The following is a 20,950-nucleotide window of genomic DNA, read 5'->3' as shown; positions in this document are numbered from 1 at the left end:
GGATTTTGACGCGCCCTTTTGTTGTGTGGCGTAGGCGTCACATTTATATTCTGTTCGGAATATTAAAGTTTATTCCACTTGCTCAAAACTACCTGCTCTCTGCGCTTGACTCCTTCATTCACCATTGGAATCGTGACATTCCCATGTTTGTTCAATGAACCATAAACAATTAATGAACATGCACCTGTGGAACGGTCGTTAACGGCATGGTAGCCTAGTGGTTAGAGCGTTGGACTAGTAACCGAAAGGTTGCAAGTTCAAATCCCCGAGCTGACAAGGTACAAATCTGTCGTTCTGCCCCTGAACAGGCAGTTAACCCACTGTTCCTAGGCCGTCATTAAAAATAAGAATTTGTTCTTAACTGTTCTTAACTGACTTGCCTAGTTAAATAAAGGTAAAATAAAATAAAAAAACAGCTTACAGACGGTAGGCAATTAAGGTCACAGTAATGAAAACTTAAGACACAAAAGAGGCCTTTCTACTGACTCTGAAAAACACCAAATGAAAGATGCCCAGGGTCCCTACTCATCTGTGTATATGTGCCTTAGGCATGATGCATGGAGGCATGAGGACTGCAGATGTGGCCAGGGCAATAAATTGCAATGTCCGAACTGTGAGACGCCTAAGACAGCGAGAGGATAGCTGATCGTCCTCGCAGTGGCAGACCACGTGTAACAATACCTGCACAGGATCGGTCCATCCGAACATCACACCTGCAGGACAGGTACAGAATGGCAACAACAACTGCCCGAGTTACACCAGGAACACACAATCCCTCCATCAGTGCTCAGACTGTCCGCAATAGTCTGAGAGAGGCTGGACTGAGGGATTGTAGGCCTGTTGTAAGGCAGGTCCTCACCAGACATCACCGGCAGCTAAGTCGCCTATGGGCACAAACCCACCATCGCTGGACCAGACAGGACTGGCAAAAAGTGCTCTTCACTGACGAGTCGCGGTTTTGTGGTGATGGTCGGATTCGCTTTTATCGTCGATGGAATGAGCGTTTCACCGAGGCAATGAGCGTTACACATACTCTGGAGCGGGATCGATTTGGAGGTGGAGGGTCCGTCATGGTCTGGGGCGGTGTGTTACAGCATCATCGGACTGAGCTTGTTGTCATTGCAGGCAATCTCAATGCTGTGTGTTACAGGAAAGATATCCTCCTCCCTCATGTGGTACCCTTCCTGCAGGCTCATCCTGACATGACCCTCCAGCATGACAATGCTACCAGCCATACTGCTCGTTCTGTGCATGATTTCCTGCAAGACGGGAATGTCAGTGTTCTGCCATGGCCAGCGAAGGGCCCGTATCTCAATCCCATTGAGCACATCTGTGACCTGTTGGATCAGACGGTGAGGACTAGGGCCATTCCCCCCATAAATGTCCGGGAACTTGCAGGTGCCTTGGTGGAAGAGTGGGGTAACATCTCACAGCAAGAACTGGCAAATCTGGTGCAGTCCATGAGGAGGAGATGCACTGTAGTACTTAATGCAGCTGGTGGCCACACCAGATACTGACTATTACTTTTGACTGACTGTTACATTATTCAATTTCTGTTAGTCACATGTCTGTGGAACTAGTTCAGTTTATGTCTCAGTTGTTGAATCTTGTTATGTTCATACAAATATTTACACGTTACGTTTGCTGAAAATAAAGTCAGTTGACAGTGAGAGGACACATTTTTCTGCTGAGTTTAGATCTAACAGTGGGGAACCATGAGGGCCTAGGCTACCTGCCGCCCCAAGCTTGCTGATATATCTTTGCTGTAATGTTCAGCCAGATGGCTGGCCGTCTCGTAGAGCGCATCATCATCTGCGTTGGCCAGGGTAGTGGGATGGATGGAGTCAAACAGACTCGATGTTGCCCGCAGGCTTTTAAATCGGTTTGACAGCTGGTGAATAACGATGTCAAGGTTTGCATTAAAGATGTTGACTCTAAAACTACTCACCCCATCAGACAGTCGCTCGTCCTCGCATAGCTCATCAAAATGACGCCTCGCCTTCCTTGCCTTCCTTCTCCAAGTGTCTTCAAATGCGTTCTGAGCTCCCCATTTGTTGGCAAGGGTCTTTGCAGTGACTTTGGCCTTCTCAAAATCCTGTGGGAATCCGGACAGGACCTCTATAATGTCCTTGAGTAGGCTAACTGCCCTGTGCAGGTCTGCGTCTTTGGCCTGTAGCATTTTGGAGACGACGTTCAGGTTTTCTAAAACCTTAGTCTGCAGAACGACTAACATTTAAGTGCTGCTGCATCATCCATCTCATCCTTCTTGTCACTTAAAAGCACGATGTTGGTGAGGGCCTTCATTACGTCCACATATCTGTATCTCAGGGCGGCAACGGACTCATATCTAGATGACCAGCGGGTGGGACACAGTCGTTTTAGAGTTACATTTTCTGATGCAAAATCAAATATAACCCCTCAACATTGACCATCTCTTTATGCTATACCTGAAGAAGGTGTATAACAGTTCAACAGTATCATATTGTTTAAACTGTTTAATCTCTGGCACATTTTTGATAGTCGTTGAGAGCCAGGTTAAGATTATGCTCTGTGCAATGCACATAAACAGCAAGCGGCTCCTTTTGAGATATTCTGGCCTGCACACCCGAATACACCCCACTCATGTTAGCAGCTCCATCATACCCCTGCCCACGACATGTTGAAATATCCAGCCCCTTATCCTCTATGCTGCCGAAGGTTTTTATGTTGAAGTCTCCAGAAATCCCCAAAACAACTCTGTGATGGTCAGATCTGTGGCGACATTATTTCCATCCCTTATCATTCTCTCTTGGCGATAAACTTGGCGTAACTGGTTTACTTTGGATACATCCGGTGTGGTGTCCATAATAATAGAAGAAAATGGGGCTTCCTGCATCTCTCCCTGAATGTCACACTTCACTCGCTCGGCTAAGATATAAATCAGCTCATTTTGGATTTGAGGACTGAGATAGTTAACGGATCCTGCGGGGCGTTCTAAAAGTTCTTTCAGAACTGGGTCGTAAAAGGACAGCAGTTCAATTATACTGAAAAAAATCCCACTGTTGGCCTGTTACAGCTTTTCACAGTACCCCAGCTGAACGCCAAATTACATGATGCAAGTGTGAGAGTTAACATCGAACACCTTTGGGATGAATTGGAACAAATGGCCTGTTCTATATCTTCAATCAAATCAAACATGTACTACTGTGACATTAAAATGTTTATGGTATTTTTCATTAGTCGTTTTATATGAAATGTAATTTCCACCACAATCTATTACCACAACGCTAAGTCCATTACCATCATGGTACATATTTCGGTGGCAAAGGTGTATTAAATTACAATTGATATTGATGATTTTTCCCATATGTGAACCTCATATGCTTGTTCTTAAGAGAATTTCTAAAGTAATGTAAAATATGAAGATTTTGATGTGGTAAATACATGTTTCTGAGTATCAAAGGCATGTATTGACATTTATGAAGGAAAAAGGAAACATCGGTGATACTATCAAGAGCAGTGTGCGGTTTCCTTTTTCCTTCATCTTGTTCAATTGTTGCCATGCACCTGCAAATAAGATTGAAAAAATGTTGTTCCCCACCAGTGCCCTCAGAAGAGGAAACAATGATACAATGTAGTCTAACAACATCTCTCTCAAACAGCACAGATGTGAGATGTGTTTCACTGTAGAAGCACAGGGGCCTGTTGCACAAAACTAGGATAAGGGATTAAGCCAGGATATCTTGGTGATCCTGGCTCAATTGATCCGTAATCCGGTTGCACTAAAGATGGATAGGGGGCAGGAGGATATGTTATGGTATAAATTACCATGGAGATTTATTCTGTGGAGCTAGCCTGCTCCAGACCAGGCTAAATTCCAGGATCTATTTAATCTCATCCCTAATGTCAGTCAGCAGTCACCACAAATGGAAACCAATAGTTATTTCACTGCTCACTATACATTGTTATCACATATAACTAGACCCACTGTCATTATTTAAACGTTTGTGATCATTAATTTCGGATAAAAAATAATTTTTTGATGATGTTGCTATCATTAGATAATTTACAGTTTCCCATAGACTATAAGGCTATATATAAAATGATAGAATATTAGGGCCACAGAGGGAAAAAAAACACAAGTAATAATATTGTAACCAGTTGTTTTAAAGGAGGACAGTTGTTAAAATGACAGATGTGGGGCATTTCGTGAAATTGTACTTCAGTATGGTTTCATAAACAAAGACATGCTGATGTGCCAGAATATTAAGTATCACATTGTCATAAGTATCAAAACTGTAAAAACAATATGTAGCTTTTCTGCAGAAAGAACCAGCCTCATAAATTTATGACTTTATCCTTTTTCTTCAGTGTGGCCCTAGTACTCTGTCATATAAACAAATACACATTCCATATGAATATAAAAACACAATGTGTAACATTATGTTCCTTTATTCCTCTTCAAGGAATACCTAGGATAGGATAAAGCAATCCTTCTGCCCCCCCTTAAAAGATTTAGATGCACTATTGTAAAGTGGCTGTTCCACTGGATGTCATTAGGTGAATGCACCAATTTGTAAGTCGCTCTGGATAAGAGCGTCTGCTAAATGACTTAAATGTTAAATGTTAAATGTTATTGAATAAGGACAAAACAAAGCAGGTAAACCATCAGCTCCTTTCGAAACTGAAGTCACAGTGACTCTACAAGATGGAAAGCACAGAATCCAAGCATATTATACAAAATGATACATACACATTCAAAGGTCTGTATATAACACACCCTGCATGTCTGCACACTAAAATAAATGCAGGACAAATCCATACACATCAACTGAACAGACAAATGAATGGATGCAGTAGCCTCCCTGCAGCCTTGCATTACACACAGTATACCGCACAAACATCATAAGAGGCCAAATTCGTAAAAAAACGAACCCAAAAAAAACCAAATTCCTCTGCCACCGCAGGACATATTTAACCAAAATTGAAAGCACACATACTAACTAAAATAATTCAACACATATTGGTCCCTCAGCAGCCGACCACTGTCGTCATCAGGGAAGATTGCCGGATTGTCCCAGTCCATGGCTGGTGGCACTCTGGGGGCCCTCTCCTTCCTCAGGCAGGCCACATTGTGGAGGACAGCACAAGCCACAGTAATATCACATGCCCTAACAGGGCTGACCCTTAATTTGTGAAGGCAGTGAAAGCGTGCCTTCAGGAGGCCAAAGGTCATTTCAACTCTGGCCCTGGTCCTGGCATGGGCATGGTTGTAGGCCTGCTGTGCTTCCTGGGGGTCTGTGAAAGGTGTCAGGAGAAAAGGCTGGCAGCCATACCCCCTGTCTCCCAGCAACACACCAGAGAATTCACCTGTCAACACAAAATCTCATCACTACTACCTCATAAACACAGTGATATTCTTGACACAGCCATGATGGTTATAAATAGGGGTTGTGTGGCTTACCTTGTGATAGGCACTGATAGATTTCAGAGGCCCGAAAGATTCTGGAGTCATGGACTGAGCCAGGCCATTTTGCCACAACATTGCTGATCACACAGTCAGCATTGCAGACCATCTGAAATCATAAGATGAGGAATATTACACCAATCAATGCACATCACTGGCAATGCAGAGTGTTCGTCAATGGACAATATCAAAAAGTTATGTTCACCTGAACATTAATGCTGTGAAAGGATTTCCTATTCACAAAATCGGCCTCATGGGCACCTGAGGGGGCTTTTAACCTTATGTGTGTGCAGTCCACTGCACCAATGACATTGGGGAAACCTGTCACACAAAGTAATGAGTATCCTACTATGTGTTAACAGTTGTCCTGTAATTTGTAGATCCTCTTACCTGCAATCCTATAGAACTCCTCTTTGATGTCACAGAGTCTTCTGTGGCCAGGGAAGGAGATGAAGACATCTGCTAATGCTTTGATAGCCAGACACACACTCCTTATTGTGCGGCAAATTGTGGCCTTGTTCAGCTGTTCTGCATCCCCCACTGAGTACAGGAAGGCTCCACTAGCAAAAAAGCGCAAGGCCACACAAACCATTTGCTCCACACTCAGTGCATGGCTCCGTGCAGTGCGGTGCTTAATCCTGGGACCCAGTAGTCTGCATAGATACCTGATGCCATCTGCAGAAACCCTGTATCTTTCATATAGATGGTCATCAGGGAAGGCCAGTGGGTCCAACCGGTCCCTGAAGACCCTTTCTCGCCTGAAGGCTCTCCTCAGCACAAGTGCTTCTTCATCCACCACATCTCGCACGAATGGGCATGCCATTGTCAGAGCAGAAAGGAACACACAATTTTGGGCCTTCATATAGGCTAGTGGCCACACCTGGTGCTGGGGGGGTGGGCAAAAGAGGGCGATGCCTTATAACGATGACTTGGTTGTACTGATTGCTGGGAAAATAAAAAAAACCTTAGAAAGATGCCACCGTCCTGTGTGCTCACAATAAGAGCTCTATGTCATGGCTCACTTGACTTTACGAGAATATACCTAATTTTTATTTTGAGCTGTCTCATCTTCTTGGAGCTGGGGGAGGAAAGAAAAATAATGATTAATACATTTGTGTTACAGTTAGCATACAGTGTACATTGAAGGCATATCTCACCTCCCTCTCAAGTTTTTTTATTTCAAGGTCCAGTTTCCTAATTGTCCTCTTTTTTATTTCGGACTCCAGTGCAAGATTTTCCATCTTTTTCTTCTTGTACTGAATGTCTATGTCTGCCAGTTCTATTTGGCGCCGGAGGTGGTTGCCATACAACTTTCTGATAGCTTGTGAGCTCTGTGAACACAATACAATTAGCGCAGCTGGAATTTGGCAGGATGTGGTGTCCTTTTATTAATACGCACTATGTTGCCAGGCTGGTTTTCCCACTGTATAGCATCTGGGTCCTGTAAAAGAAATTAGATTTTTTGATTTTGATGAGGACTCCTCACCATTGTAGAGTAAATAGTACTTTCACAGTCTTAACATGATACCTCATGCCTTCTGGAATCCAGAGAGATGTCTCCTCTTCATCATCGTCTCCATCATGTGCTGTTGCTGCTGCACTGGGGCCTTCACCCTATCACATTTAATCGGATTCATATTGAAGCTAGTAGACAAGACATGCCAGGCCTACAGTATGCCTTTGATGGAGTACTCACTGGATCAGCATCGTCTGGTGCTTGTGCTGGTGGCTCTAACAGGAACACAGTGCTGCCAGACACTGCAAGGCAATAGGTAAACCAAAGTCAGACAGTCCAAATTGATTCAATATGAATGTGGTTGTATCCCATGTAGAGATGGAAGGACATACCTTGAATGAAGCGGGTGGCATCTTGGGAGGAACCTATGCTCGTCTCTTTCCCCCCAGGGATCCCCTCTAAGACGGGCCTGCCTTTATTTAGCTCCAAGGCCATGTCCTCTGCTGGGGTAAGGTCAGCCTTTGGTGACCCACCACCCGTGCCTTGTCTGTGGGTATTCTTTTTCACTGCTAAAACAGTACAGACAATGTGTGAGCAGGCACCTTCTGGGTACAATATATGCTTGTGCTTTGTTAAATATTAGTCAGGGACCATACCATTCTGCAGAATGTTCTTGTATTTGATTTTGACCTGCTGCCATGTCCGCTTTGGCCCGTTCATGTTTAATCTACACACACACACACACACACACACACACACACACACACACACACACACACACACACACACACACACACACACACACACACACACACACACACACACACACACACACACACACACACACACACACACACACACACACACACACACACATTTAATGGAGTCACACTGCAAAAAATTACTTGGTATTTTTGTCTTGTTTTCAGTAAAAATATCAAAAAATTTATCATAGCTTTATACAGTGTAATGGAGTTACTTTACACAATTTCACTCATATCTGCAGTGCATTTCAATTAAAAATTTAACCGTTTCATAATTACAGTACAACTGCATTTTTGGAGATGTGAATTAAATATTTGAATTGTAATTGTGATGTTTCAGCGGAGCGGTGACTGTGTAATTGTGCACTACTTACGCATTCAGGCGGTCTGCAATACTTTGCCACGCTTTTTCTCTTTGCTTTATCACTGTGGCGGTGTTGCCTTTCTTCTTAATTATATCTTTTACCTCCTCGTATGCCTCCATGAGGATTTGTGCTTCCGACGGGGAAAAGTACGCGGCTCTAGTTGCCATGGTAAATCAGTTAATCTGTGATCTGTGGCGGGGTCTATTTGAGTGAGCCGTGAGCGCGCTCCTATCCAGGATTGGTTTCACCTGGCTTAATGAATCCGTGTCTGCTCATCCTGGCTTGGTCTTTGTGCAACCAATTAAGCCTGGACGCACATGTTTTGGCTTCATTGAGCTCAGCTGAGTCATTTATCCCGGATGTCTTAATTCTACTTTTGTGCAACAGGCCCCTGGTCCTCTTCCATTTTAATTCCAGGTTGCATATTACAATATTTAAGGGCATATCAGATGGTCTGCTCTGACCATAACAGTCACACCAACCATAGGGTTGGTTGGTATAAGATTGAAATGGGTAAATAATGTACCTGTGAAAACCCTATGAAATAGCTCCCCAATACCATCTGATGTATATATTTAATGTATTACATGAATGGAGACCACAGCCCTTCTGACAATACATTGAAATAATGTTTTACTGTGATTGAATACATGCAGCCGGGTGAAACAATGTATTCCATTTCAAATGTGTCTCCCAGTGCAGCTTTACTTCCAAACTATTATGACACATCTGTCAGTTTCTTCTATGTTCCTAGGCCTCTAGTACAATAAAAAACAAATAGTTTTTTTGGTCACTACCATTGCAGGAAAATACCATGCTACTGATGCAACTAGCAAACCAAAATCAACATAATAGTGGTTATTTAGCCTGATAACACATCACTGCCGACAGACACAAGCAGAAATGTAGCAGCCTGTACACCTAATCATTAGTGATCTGACATGTTGTATTACATGGAAACTGTAGTCTACTAACAGCAGCTACATAGTCTAGTTTACTATGGTCCTGTACCTCTGACCAGGGTCAACAAAGTGGTAATGTTGTGTGTTGTATATACAGTATTTCACTTCAAACAGTTTATTTCATTTAATTATACACAAGAGAAAAAAAATGTATGTACAAACTTTATTTTTCATTACACTCTTGTCACTTAGCAGATGCTCTTATCCAGAGCGACTTACAGGACAAATAAGAGTTAATTGGCTTGCTCAAGGGCACAATGACAGATTTTTCACCTAGTCGGCTCGGGATTCAAACCAGCAACCTTTCAGTTACTGGCCCAACACTCTTAACCGCTAGGCTACCTGCTGCCAGATCAATTAACTTCAATACAGTTACTCAAATACATTCATCATCAATGACTAAAATAATGAATAAAGTATTAAAAGACAATTTAGTTGATGTTGTTAATCATTAAACAAAAGTTTTGTAATAAAATAATACACCCAAACTAATGCCTAAAAACAGATCATCACACCATCTTTATCTGATATACACAGAGTGTACAAAACATTAGGAACACCTTCCTAATATTGAGTTGCACCCCCCTTTGTCCTCAGAACAACCTGAATTTGTCAGATATGGACTGTCCAAGGTGTTGTGTGTTCCACATGAATGCTGGCCCATGTTAACTCCAATGCTTCCCCCAATTGTGTCAAGTTGGCTGGGAGTCGATCTCTACTACAAATAGCTTGTTCCATCTCCTGCCACAGATGAACAATTGGATTGAGATCTGGTGACTCGGCAGGCCACTGCAGTAAGCTGAATTCACTGTCATGTTCTTGGAACCATTCCTGAACAAGCCTTGTGGCATGGGGCATAATCCTGCTGAAAAAATCTATTTGCAGATGGATACACTGCTGCCATGAAGGGATGCACCTGACTGGCAATGATGTTTAGATATCCTGTGGCATTCAAACATTGCTCAACTTTTATCAAGGTGCCCAATGTGTGCCCTGAAAACACACCCCAGCCATCACACCACCAGCCTGCAATGCTGACACACGGCATGGATGCATACAGTGGTGTAAAGTACTTAAGAATAAATTATATAAAGAACTACTTTAGTAGTATCTGTACTTTACTATTTATATTGTTGACAACTTTTATTTCACTACATTCCTAAAGAAGATAATGTACTTTTTACTCCATACATTTTCCCTGACACCCAAAAGTAATTGTTACATTTTTTATGATTAGCAGGACAGAAAATTGTCTAATTCACACACTTATCAAGATAACATCCCTATTCATCCCTACTGCCTCTGATCTGGCGGACTCACTATACACACATGCTTCGCTTGTAAATGATGTCTGAGTGTTGGAGCGAGCCCCTGGCTATCCGTACTATATATATTTTTTAAAGACAATTGTGCCATCTGGTTTGCTTAATTTGAGGAATTAGAAAATATTCATACTTTTACTTTTGATACTTAAGTATATTTACAACCAAATACTTTTACTCAAGTAGTATTCTAATGGGTGACTCACTTTTACTTGAGTAATTTTCTATTAAGGTATCATTACTTTTACTGAAGTATGACAGGTAATTTTTCCACCACTGGATGCATGTACTCGTGGTTTCCTGCATACCCTAGTCCTCCCATCAGCGTGAAACAGCAGGAACCCGGGATTAATCAGACCAGGCAATATGTGTCCAGTGTTTTCATTCCTTAGCCCACTGCAACCACAGTTTTTTTTTGTTGAAAGTTAATGAGGATCCATGATAAATACACAACAACTAGATCATTAAGGATCATAGCTTTCACCTGGGTTCAGCTGGTCAGTCTATCTCATGGAAAGAGCAGGTGTCCTTAATGTTTTGTACACTCAGTGCATGTTGTCTCTACTAGCTCATTCCCACAGAAAACTGCAGAGGGAAGCAGTACCACTCAGTTAACCATCAGACTCCACTGTGAGAAGCCTCACAGAGGATATTCAACCCTAAGGGCAAATCCAAGGTCATCTCAATATCTTTACAGTAGAAGCTAACAACACTCATCAAAACTGACAAGGTGAATACTGATCAGTAAAGAGGCTAACATTCTATAACGCTCCACTCCCTCTGCACAGTTCTCTCACAGTGAGAAACAATAGGATAACAATGGAGTGTTCTACGCTTTCTTCATTTGATTCAATTCAACGTTTAATGACATGAGAATTAAGTGGAGTGTCTAATCTTAGCTGGTCTGAGAAAACGTCTCTCCTTTATGTATACATTGGTGTCTTTTTAAATGACCCAATCTGTAGAATCTCTTCTCACAGTCAGTGCAATGATAAGGCTTCTTTCCTGTGTGTATACGTTCATGTCGTTTTAAGTTGCACAGTAGAGAGAAACTTGCCCCGCAGTCAGAGCAGGAGTAAGGCTTCTCTCCTGTGTGTACACTTTCATGTCGTTTTAAGTGGCACAGTACAGAGAAACTCGCCGCACAGTCAGAGCAGATGTAAGGCTTCTCTCCTGTGTGTGTTCTCTGATGAACTTTTAGCCTAGTTGATGTTGTGAAGCATTTTACACAATCAGAGCAGGAGTAAGGCTTCTCTCCTGTGTGTGTTCTTTGATGAACTTTTAGCTCAGTTGATGTTGTGAAGCATTTTACACAGTCAGAGCAGGAGTAAGGCTTCTCTCCTGTATGTATATGTTTATGTGTTTTTAAGTGGCCCAGTCGAGAGAAACTCTTTCCACAGTCAGAGCAGGAGTAAGGCTTCTCTCCCGTATGTATATGTTGGTGTCTTTTTAAGTGGCCCAGTAGAGAGAAACTCTTTCCACAGTCAGAGCAAGAGTAAGGCTTCTCTCCTGTGTGTATACGCTCATGTCGTTTTAAGTTGCACAGTAGAGAGAAACTCGCCGCACAGTCAGAGCAGGAGTAAAGCTTCTCCCCTGTGTGTATACGTTCATGTCGTTTTAAGTTGCGCAGCAGAGAGAAACTTGCCGCACAGTCAGAGCAGATGTAAGGCTTCTCTCCTGTGTGTGTTCTCTGATGAACTTTTAGCCTAGTTGATGTTGTGAAGCATTTTACACAATCAGAGCAGGAGAACAACTTCTCTCCTGTATGCACTCTTTGATGAACTGTCAGAGTCTTGGATGTTGTGAAATTCTTCCCAACGTCATTATTGGAATATTGATTCCCTCTGTGTATTTGTAGGTGTACTTTTAGCTTTGATAGAAATGGGAAAATCTCCTCACAATGTGGGCAGGGGTGAGACCTCTTAGCTCTGTGATGTTCCTGCTGTTTCTCTCTGGATGTAGAGAATGTCTCAACATGGTCTCCTGTGTGAACAACATCAGAAGAAACAGCCAGTTTGTGTGATATACATGTCAATCACATGTTTTTTATGTAGCCCTTATTACATCAGAAGTTGTCACAAAGTGCTTCACAGTAACCCAGCCTCAATCCCCAAAGAGCAAGCAATGCAGATGTAGAAGCAAAATGGCCACGAAAAACTCCCTAGCAATCAGGTACCTAGGAAGAAACGTAGAGAGGAACCAGGCCCAAAGGGATGGCTTGTCCTCTTCTGGCTGTACCGGGTGACATACGTATATATATATATCAGTAGGCTGCACAATACAAAAGGGAATAAAAAACTATTCTAAAAGTGGGTAAAAGTCGTGAAAGTTATGAGCCATATCATCCTCCACTCATTATCACAAGAGTTAGTAACCAGGCTGTATCACAACCGGCCGTGATTGGGAGTCCCATAGGGTGGCGCACAATTGGCCCAGCGTCGTCCGGGTTTGGATGGGGGTAGGCCGTCAATGTAAATAATAATTTGTTCTTAACTGACTTGCCTAGATAAATAAAGGTAAAACATGTTTGTTTTTTAAAAGACTCATTTTATAGAACTTTAAAACACTGGCAGATATTCTACTTCACCACTTTCGTCTACTCTGATCACTCCAGACAGCCCAGTAAATAAAACAAATGCTGGCAATACTGGTGTCAAACCATGCAAGTGTCAGTAGCATGAAATAACATCTACCTTCTCATTGAAACAGTTCATCATGAAACAGTAACTTTTCATGCACAGTGGGAAGTTGGAACGAACAACAAACTTAGTTAGATAGAACCTGTGCTTACCATGAGAAACAGATTTCCCAATATTCTCCTCCTCTTCTTCATCTTTAATGTCAACATTCAGCTCCAGTGTTTGACTGCAGTCTTCCAGCTTCACTGATGCCATCTCTGGATCCTGCAGTGCAAACTGGGCTCCACTGTCACAATCAGGACCCAGTGACTGTAGGTTTGGACTAAGTGTGGAAGGAGAGAGGCAGGCTGGGTTTGTCCTCACTGTTGATGTTACCGGCTTCAGACTTAATTCTAGTCGTCCTGTAGTAACAATGAGAAACAGACAAAAAGTTATTGTCTTGACAGTTCTGGCACGTTCTTTATTCTCTATTAAAAAATATTATATTTTTTCTTGTTCAATTATCTAATACAGTGCTTGACTTGGACTGAAATAGGTGCCGGTACTGTTTATATTTAGATGCAGGAGCTCCACAATACTGTTGAGGTAATATTCTATAAGAGGAACATGAGCTCAAGCAGTAGAAAATGTAGGTGTCTGTTCTCAGCTCCAGTAAACTTCTGTCCATCTCATTTCAATAGATCAGGGGTAAGCATTGACAACAACACATGAATTCATAAAAATTAGACAAAGTACACGCTACACAACGTAACTAAACTTTACCTATAGTAGATTTCTTGGATTTACAAAAATGTATAAATGACTCAGAAAACATTTAGTACAAAGTTGCAGTATGTTGTAGGCAGCACTATGTACTATTTTCCTGAATAAACTTGTCTTCACTGTATTATTTCACATCAAAAACCAATAGTATTTCTCATTCACACCATATTAACATTTATAGATAAAGATGGAAACTGAATGTGTCTGAATATTAGTACACATGTAGAAAACTGATAATCATTACATTCAGCTTCAAAACAGTAGTGCGACTGTGAAATTGCCTCTCTTTGACGCAGACAGAGTGGGCGCCGCCATTTTCCCAGCCCGTGAATTTTACACAAAACCAATAGCATGTAAAACGAACTCAGAAATCTCAAATAAATTGATTATTTATTAAATTACCTTGAGAAAATTATGTACATCCACTCAGTTCCAAGATGGCGTAGCAGTCAGACGTCTTTGTCTTGTCCCATGTATATATCTTTTTATATATTTTTCCTTCGCATTCTTTTTAATATTTTTCCTAAACCTCAACTTCATAATACTCTCCTGCAACCCACCTCACCCAATGTGGTGTGCATCTGTTTTTTTTCCTTAAGTATTTCTATTTACCTCCGAACTGGAATACCTCAACTGAAGCTAGCTAGCTAACTAGCTACCAGCTATCAGTCAGCTAACCACTGCTAGCGGTCATCAGCTAACCTTTAACACAGAAAGCTCTCGCCAGTTTGTACAACAGGTTTTAAACCAGAGCATAACGGACCTATTTTTCTCTCCATATCCTCCAGATTCCTACCGCAAACTCTGAAACTTTTCATCTGGATCATCGCAGCTAGCTAACCGCAACCTGGGTTGACTACTCCTCGCTAACGTTTCCGTCCCGGAGCAAGCACCAACTAGCCTGGAGCTAGCCCATGCTAAGCCCATCTCCCGGCTAGGGCTCCTGGGCTACTCCTGAAGCCCACTCCTCGGCTACAATATCCGGACCCCTTCTACTGCCGGTACGGGGCACGGAACCCCTCCGATCCTTCACGGCTGGAATACCGGCATAATCTGTCCGAGGATTCCAACAGGCCCCTCTGTCGCGACGTCCCCTGAAGGACCATTCTGCTAACCGTGGCCTGCTAGCTATCTAGAGCATATTGGGCTGTTAGTGATCCAAGAAACTGGCCGATGGATCAGCTATACCCATTTTGCCAATTGGACTTGGACCCCTCTGCTACTTGAAACCCTACTAATTCCACGACTGGGCTATCGACGTCACCGCACAAGGAGGCAAAAACAGACTTTCCCCCATCGCAACGTCCCTCTAAGGCCCTAATGCTAGCTTGCTAGCCCAGGGCCTACTAACTGCTAGCTTGCTATCCCCGGCCTGCTAACTGTCTGAATCGCCGTGACCCCAACCACTCACTGGACCCCTACGATCACTTGGCTACATATGCCTCTCCCTAATATCAATATGCCTTGTCCATTACTGTCCTGGTTAGTGATTACTGTCTTATTTCACTGTAGAGCCTCTAGCCTTGCTCAATATACCTTAACCAACCATGTTGTTCCACCTCCCACATATGCGATGACATCACCTGGTTCAAACATCTCTAGAGACTATACCTCTCTCATTATTACTCAATGCCTAGGTTTACCTTCAATGTACTCTCTTCCTACCATACCTTTGTCTGTACATTATGCCTTGAATCTATGCTATCGTGCCCAGAAACCTGCTCCCTTTACTCTCTGTTCCGAACGTGCTAGACGGCCAGTTTATAGCCTTTAGCCGTACCCTTATCCTACTTCTCCTCTGTTCCTCTGGTGATGTAGAGGTTAATCCAGGTCCTGCAGTGCCTAGCTCCACTCCCACTCCCCAGGTGCTCTCATTTGTTGACTTTTGTAACCGTAAAAGCCTTGGTTTCATGCATGTTAACATTAGAAGCCTCCTCCCTAAGTTTGCTTTAGCACATTCTGCCAACCCGGATGGCTCAGCCGTGTCTGAATCCAGGCTTAGGAAAACCACCAAAACCCTGAAATTTCCATCCTTAACTATAATATTTTCCGCCAGCATAGAACTGCCAAAGGGGGCGGTGTTGCAATCTACTGCAGAGATAGCCTGCAGAGTTCTATCTTACTATCCATGTCTGTACCAAAACAATTCGAGCTTCTACTTCTAAAAATCCACCTTTCCAGAAATAAGTCTCTCAACGTTGCCGCATGTTATAGACCACCCTCTGCCCCCAGGTGTGCCCTGGACACCATATGTGAATTGATTGCCCCCCATCTATCTTCTGAGCTCATGCTACTAGGTGACCTAAACTGGGACATGCTTAACACCCCGGCCATCCTACAATCTAAGCTTGATGCCCTCAATCTCACACAAATTATCAATGAACCTACCACCCCAAATCCGTAAACACGGGCACCTTCATAGATATCATCCTAACTAACTCACCCTCCAAATACACCTCTGCTGTTTTCAACCAAGATCTCAGCAATCACTGCCTCATTGCCTGCATCCGTAATGGGTCTGCGGTCAAACGACGACCCCTCATCACTGTCAAACGCTCCCTAAATCACTTCAGCGAACAGGCCTTTCTAAATCGACCTGGCCGGGGTATCCTGGAATGACATTGACCTCATCCCATCAGTAGAGGATGCCTGGTTATTCTTTAAAAGTGCCTTCCTCACCATCTTAAATAAGCATGCTCCATTCAAAACATTTTAGAACCAGGAATAGAGATTGCCCTTGGTTCACTCCAGACGTGTCTGCCCTTGACCAGCAAAAAAACATCCTGTGGCGTTCTGCATTAGCATCGAATAGCCCCCTTGATATGCAACTTTTCAGGGAAGTTAGGAACCAATATTCACAGGCAGATAGGAAAGCTAAGGCTAGCTTTTTCAAACAGAATTTGCATCCTGTAGTACAAACTCAAAAAAGTTCTGGGACACTAAAGTCCATGGAGAATAAGTGCACCTCCTCCCAGCTGCACACTGCACTGAGGCTAGGAAACACTGTCCCTACCGATAAATCCACAATAATTAAGAATTTTAATAAGCATTTTTCTACAGCTGGCCATGCTTAACAGCTGGCTACCCCTACCCCGGTCAACAGCACTGCACCCCCCCCACAGCAACTCGCCCAAGCCTTCCCCATTTCTCCTTCACCCAAATCCAGATAGCTGATGTTCTGAAAGAGGTGCAAAATCTGGACCCCTACAAATCTGCCGGGCTAGACAATCTGGATCCTCTCTTTCTAAAATTATCTGCCGAAATTGCTGCAACCCCTATTACTAGCCTGTTCAACCTCGCTTTCGTATCGTCTGAGATTCCATAAGATTGGAAAGCTGCCAGGGTCATCCTCCTCTACATAGGGGGAGACACTAGACCCAAACTGCTTCAGACCTATATCTATTCTACCCTGCCTTTCTAAGGTAGGTCCATTTCGAATCTCACCATACCTTCTCCGCTATGCAATCTGGTTTCAGAGCTAGTCATGGGTGCACCTCAGCTACGCTCAAGGTCCTAAACGATATCACAACCACCATCGATAAGAGACATTTCTGTGCAGCCGTATTCATCGACCTGGCTAAGGCATTGGACTCTGTCAATCACAACATTCTTATTGGCATACTCAACAGCCTTGGTTTCTCAAATGATTGCCTTGCTTGGATCACCACCTACTTCTCCGATAGAGTTCAGTATGTCAAATCGGAGGGCCTGTTGTCCGTACCTCCGGCAGTCTCTATGGGGGTGCCACTGGGTTCAATTCTCGGGCTGACTCTTTTCTCTGTATACATCAATGTTGTCGCTCTCGCTGCTGGTGATTCTTTGATCCACCTCTACGCAGACAACACCATTCTGTATACCTCTGGCCCATCTTTGGACACTGTGTTAACAAACCTCCAGATGAGCTTCAATGCCATACAACTCTCCTTCCGTGGCCTCCAACTGCTCTTAAATGCAAATAAAACTAAATGCATGCTCTTCAACCGATTGCTGCCCGCACCTGCCCGCCCATCCAGCATCACTACTCTGGACAGTTCTGACTTAGAATACGTGGACAACTACAAATACCTAGGTGTCTGGTTAGACTGTAAACTCTCCTTCCAGACTCACATTAAACATCTCCAATCCAAAATTAAATCTAGAATCGGCTTCCTATTTCCCAACAAAGCCTCCTTCACTCATGCTGCCAAACATACCCTCGTAAAACTGACCATCCTACCGATCCTCGACTTCGGCGATGTTATTTACAAAATCGCCTCCAACGCTACTCAATAAATTGGATGTAGTCTATCACAGTGCCATCCATTTTGTCACCAAAGCCCCATATACTACCCACCACTGCGACCTGTATGCTCTCGTTGGCTGGCCCTCGCTTCATACTCGTCGCCAAACCCACTGGCTCCAGGTCATCTACAAGTCTTTGCTAGGTAAAGCCCCGCCTTATCTCAGCTCACTGGTCGCCATAGCAGCACCCACCCATAGCTCGCGCACCAGCAGGCATATCTCACTCATCACCCCCAAAAGCCAATTCTTCCTCTCCTTCCAATTCCCTGCTGCCAATGACTGGAACGAACTGCAAAAATCTCTGAAGTTGGAGACTCTTACCTCCCTCACTAGCTTTAAGCACCAGCTGTCAGAGCAGCTAACAGATCATTGCACCTGTACATAGCTCATCTGTAAATAGCCCATCCAATCTACCTAATCCCAATAATGTATTTATTTATCTTGCTCCTTTGCACCCCAGTATTTCTACTTGCACATTCATTTTCTGCACATCCTACCATTCCAGTGTTTAATTGCTATATTGTAATTACTTCGCCACCATGGCCTATTTATTGCCTTACCTCTCTTATCCTACCTCATTTGCACATGCTGTATATAGATTATTCTACTGTATTATTGATTGTATGTTTGTTTATTCCATGTGTAACTCTGTGTTGTTGTATGTCGAAGGGAAGCACAGCCGTGAGCTGCCCAGTGACACGAGCCTACCAGACGGGCTAAATCACTTCTATGCTTGCTTCGAGGCAAGCAACACTGAGGCATGCATGAGAGCATCAGCTGTTCCGGACGACTGTGATCACGCTCTCCGTAGCGGACGTAAGACCTTTAAACACGTCAACATACACAAGGCTGCGGGTCCAGACGGATTACCAGGACGTGTGCTGACCAACTGGCAGGTGTCTTCACTGACATTTTCAACATGTCCCTGATTGAGTCTGTAATACCATCATGTTTCAAGCAGACCACCATAGTCGCTGTGCCCAAGAACACAAAGGCAACCTGCCTAAAAGACTACAGACCAGTAGCACTCACGTCCGTCGCTATAAAGTGCTTTGAAAGGTTGGTAATGGCTCACATCAACACCATTATCCCAGAAACCCTAGACCCACTCCAATTTGCATACCGCCCAAACAGATCCACAGATGATGTAATCTCTATTGCACTCCACACTGCCCTTTTCCACCTGGACAAAAGGAACACTTATGTGAGAATGTTATTCATTGACTACAGCTCAGCGTTCAACACCATAGTACCCTCAAAACTCATCACTAAGCTAAGGATGCTGGGACTAAACACCTCCCTCTGCAACTGGATCCTGGACTTCCTGACGGGCCACTCCCAGGTGGTGAGGGTAGGTAGCAACACATTTGCCACGCTGATCCTCAACGCTGGAGCTCCACAGGGGTGCGTGCTCAGTCCCCTCCTGTACTCCCTGTTCACCCACGACTGCATGGCCAGGCTCGACTCCAACACCATCATTAAGTTTGCAGACGACACAACAGTGGTAGGCCTGATCAGACAACGATGAGACAGCCTATAGAGAGGAGGTCAGAGACCTGGCTGTGTGGTGCCAGAATAACAACCTATCCCTCAACGTAGCCAAGACTAAGGAGATTATTGTGGACTACAGGAAAAGGAGGACCGAGCACGCCACCATTCTCATCGACAGGGCTGCAGTGGAGCAGGTTGAGAGCTTCAAGTTCCTCGGTGTCCACATCAACAAACTAGAATGGTCCAAACACACCAAGACAGTTGTGAAGAGGGCACGACAAAGCCTATTCCCCCTCAGGAAACTAAAAGGATTTGGCATGGGTCCTGAGATCCTCTAAAGGTTCTACAGCTGCAACATCGAGAACATCCTGACTGGTTGCATCACTGCCTGGTACGGCAATTGCTCGACCTCTGACCGCAAGGCACTACAGAGTGTAGTGCGTACGGCCCAGTACATCACTGGGGCTAAGCTGCCTGCCATCCAGGACCTCTACACCAGGCGGTGTCAGAGGAAGGCCCTAAAAATTGTCAAAGACCCCAGCCTCCCCAGTCATAGACTGTTCTCTCTACTACCGCATGGCAAGCGGTACCGGAGTGCCAAGTCTAGGACATAAAGGCTTCTCAACAGTTTTTACCCCCAAGCCATAAGACTCCTGAACAGGTAATCAAATGGCTACCCGGACTATTTGCATTGTGTGCCCCCCCAAACCCTCTTTGGGGTATCTTATATATCCCAGCTTTACATAGGGTGGTAGATACACTTCATCAAACATCAATAATAGAGGTTAACTTTCCTCCTTTTTCACATTCTCTATACGGGTCAAGCAACGTGCATTTACGTCCTTCTTTTGGGATTTGGTTGGCGGATCGCATCCAACTTTTATCTGCATACACCTCCACCCACTGTACTGGTGTGAGGGATTCCACAGCCTACTGTACTGGTGTGAGGGATTCCACAGCCTACTGTACTGGTGTGAGGGATTCCACAGCCTACTGTACTGGTGTGAGGGATTCCACAGCCTACATCATTCAATTCATTGATACAGTAATAATACAGAAATGCCTTGCCAACTATTAGCCCTCTAAAAAAATTGGGAAATGTTCTTGATTCGTGCAGGAGATTTTGACCTCCTCCTCAGACCAATTGTCAGTACGTCCGGAACATTGTTCTGGGAACCAAAAGGGATATCTCAGTTTCAAAGTCTCAGCTTGGAAAGAAGAAGCCTTGTGAGGTACTGGTCGGTCACATGCAGGAACCAAACGTTAATGATGAATTAATTATGAATAGGCTAAATCATGCAAATATAACTTGTCTGTCTAAGCAGTATATAGGAGAACTAACGGGACTGCCCTGGCAGAGCTGCCAACCGACGTGCACTCTGGTGCTTTAGGTTTGTTGGAACCTCTCCAGCTTGCTGATAATAAAGAAGGATTCATTTAAGTTTGACTGAGTCCCTTTGTG

At 43.8% G+C, this 20,950-nt stretch overlaps 2 protein-coding genes and 1 long non-coding RNA gene across 3 annotated transcripts in view; all 3 read right to left on the bottom strand.

Annotated features, from left to right (window-relative positions):
• Positions 1 to 20,950, bottom strand: part of LOC129860172 (zinc finger protein 883-like) — a 483,924-nt gene that overhangs the window by 452,536 nt on the left and 10,438 nt on the right. The gene's annotated exons all lie outside the window — the stretch shown is intronic.
• LOC129860226 (uncharacterized) lies at positions 1,770 to 6,597 on the bottom strand. The gene is made up of 3 exons (XR_008760325.1): positions 6,489 to 6,597; positions 5,444 to 6,391; positions 1,770 to 5,349 (listed from the first exon to the last, which is right to left on the bottom strand). It is a non-coding gene; the product is annotated as an uncharacterized LOC129860226 (long non-coding RNA).
• The window catches only part of LOC129860157 (zinc finger protein 501-like), a 188,260-nt gene continuing 176,452 nt past the window's right edge, over positions 9,143 to 20,950 (bottom strand). The window contains exons 4-5 of the mRNA XM_055930513.1: positions 13,107 to 13,355; positions 9,143 to 12,298 (exon numbers count right to left, since the gene is read on the bottom strand). Of these exons, the coding sequence (XP_055786488.1) occupies positions 11,211 to 12,298; positions 13,107 to 13,355 (1,337 nt within the window). The 3' untranslated portion in view covers positions 9,143 to 11,210. The remainder of the gene's footprint in view (positions 12,299 to 13,106; positions 13,356 to 20,950) is intronic.

This window comes from Salvelinus fontinalis, chromosome 7 (assembly GCF_029448725.1).
Source record: "Salvelinus fontinalis isolate EN_2023a chromosome 7, ASM2944872v1, whole genome shotgun sequence".
NCBI classification, from domain to species: Eukaryota; Metazoa; Chordata; class Actinopteri; order Salmoniformes; family Salmonidae; genus Salvelinus; species Salvelinus fontinalis.
Note: the sequence above shows the minus strand (reverse complement) of the source record. Positions and strands in the feature narration are given on the sequence as shown.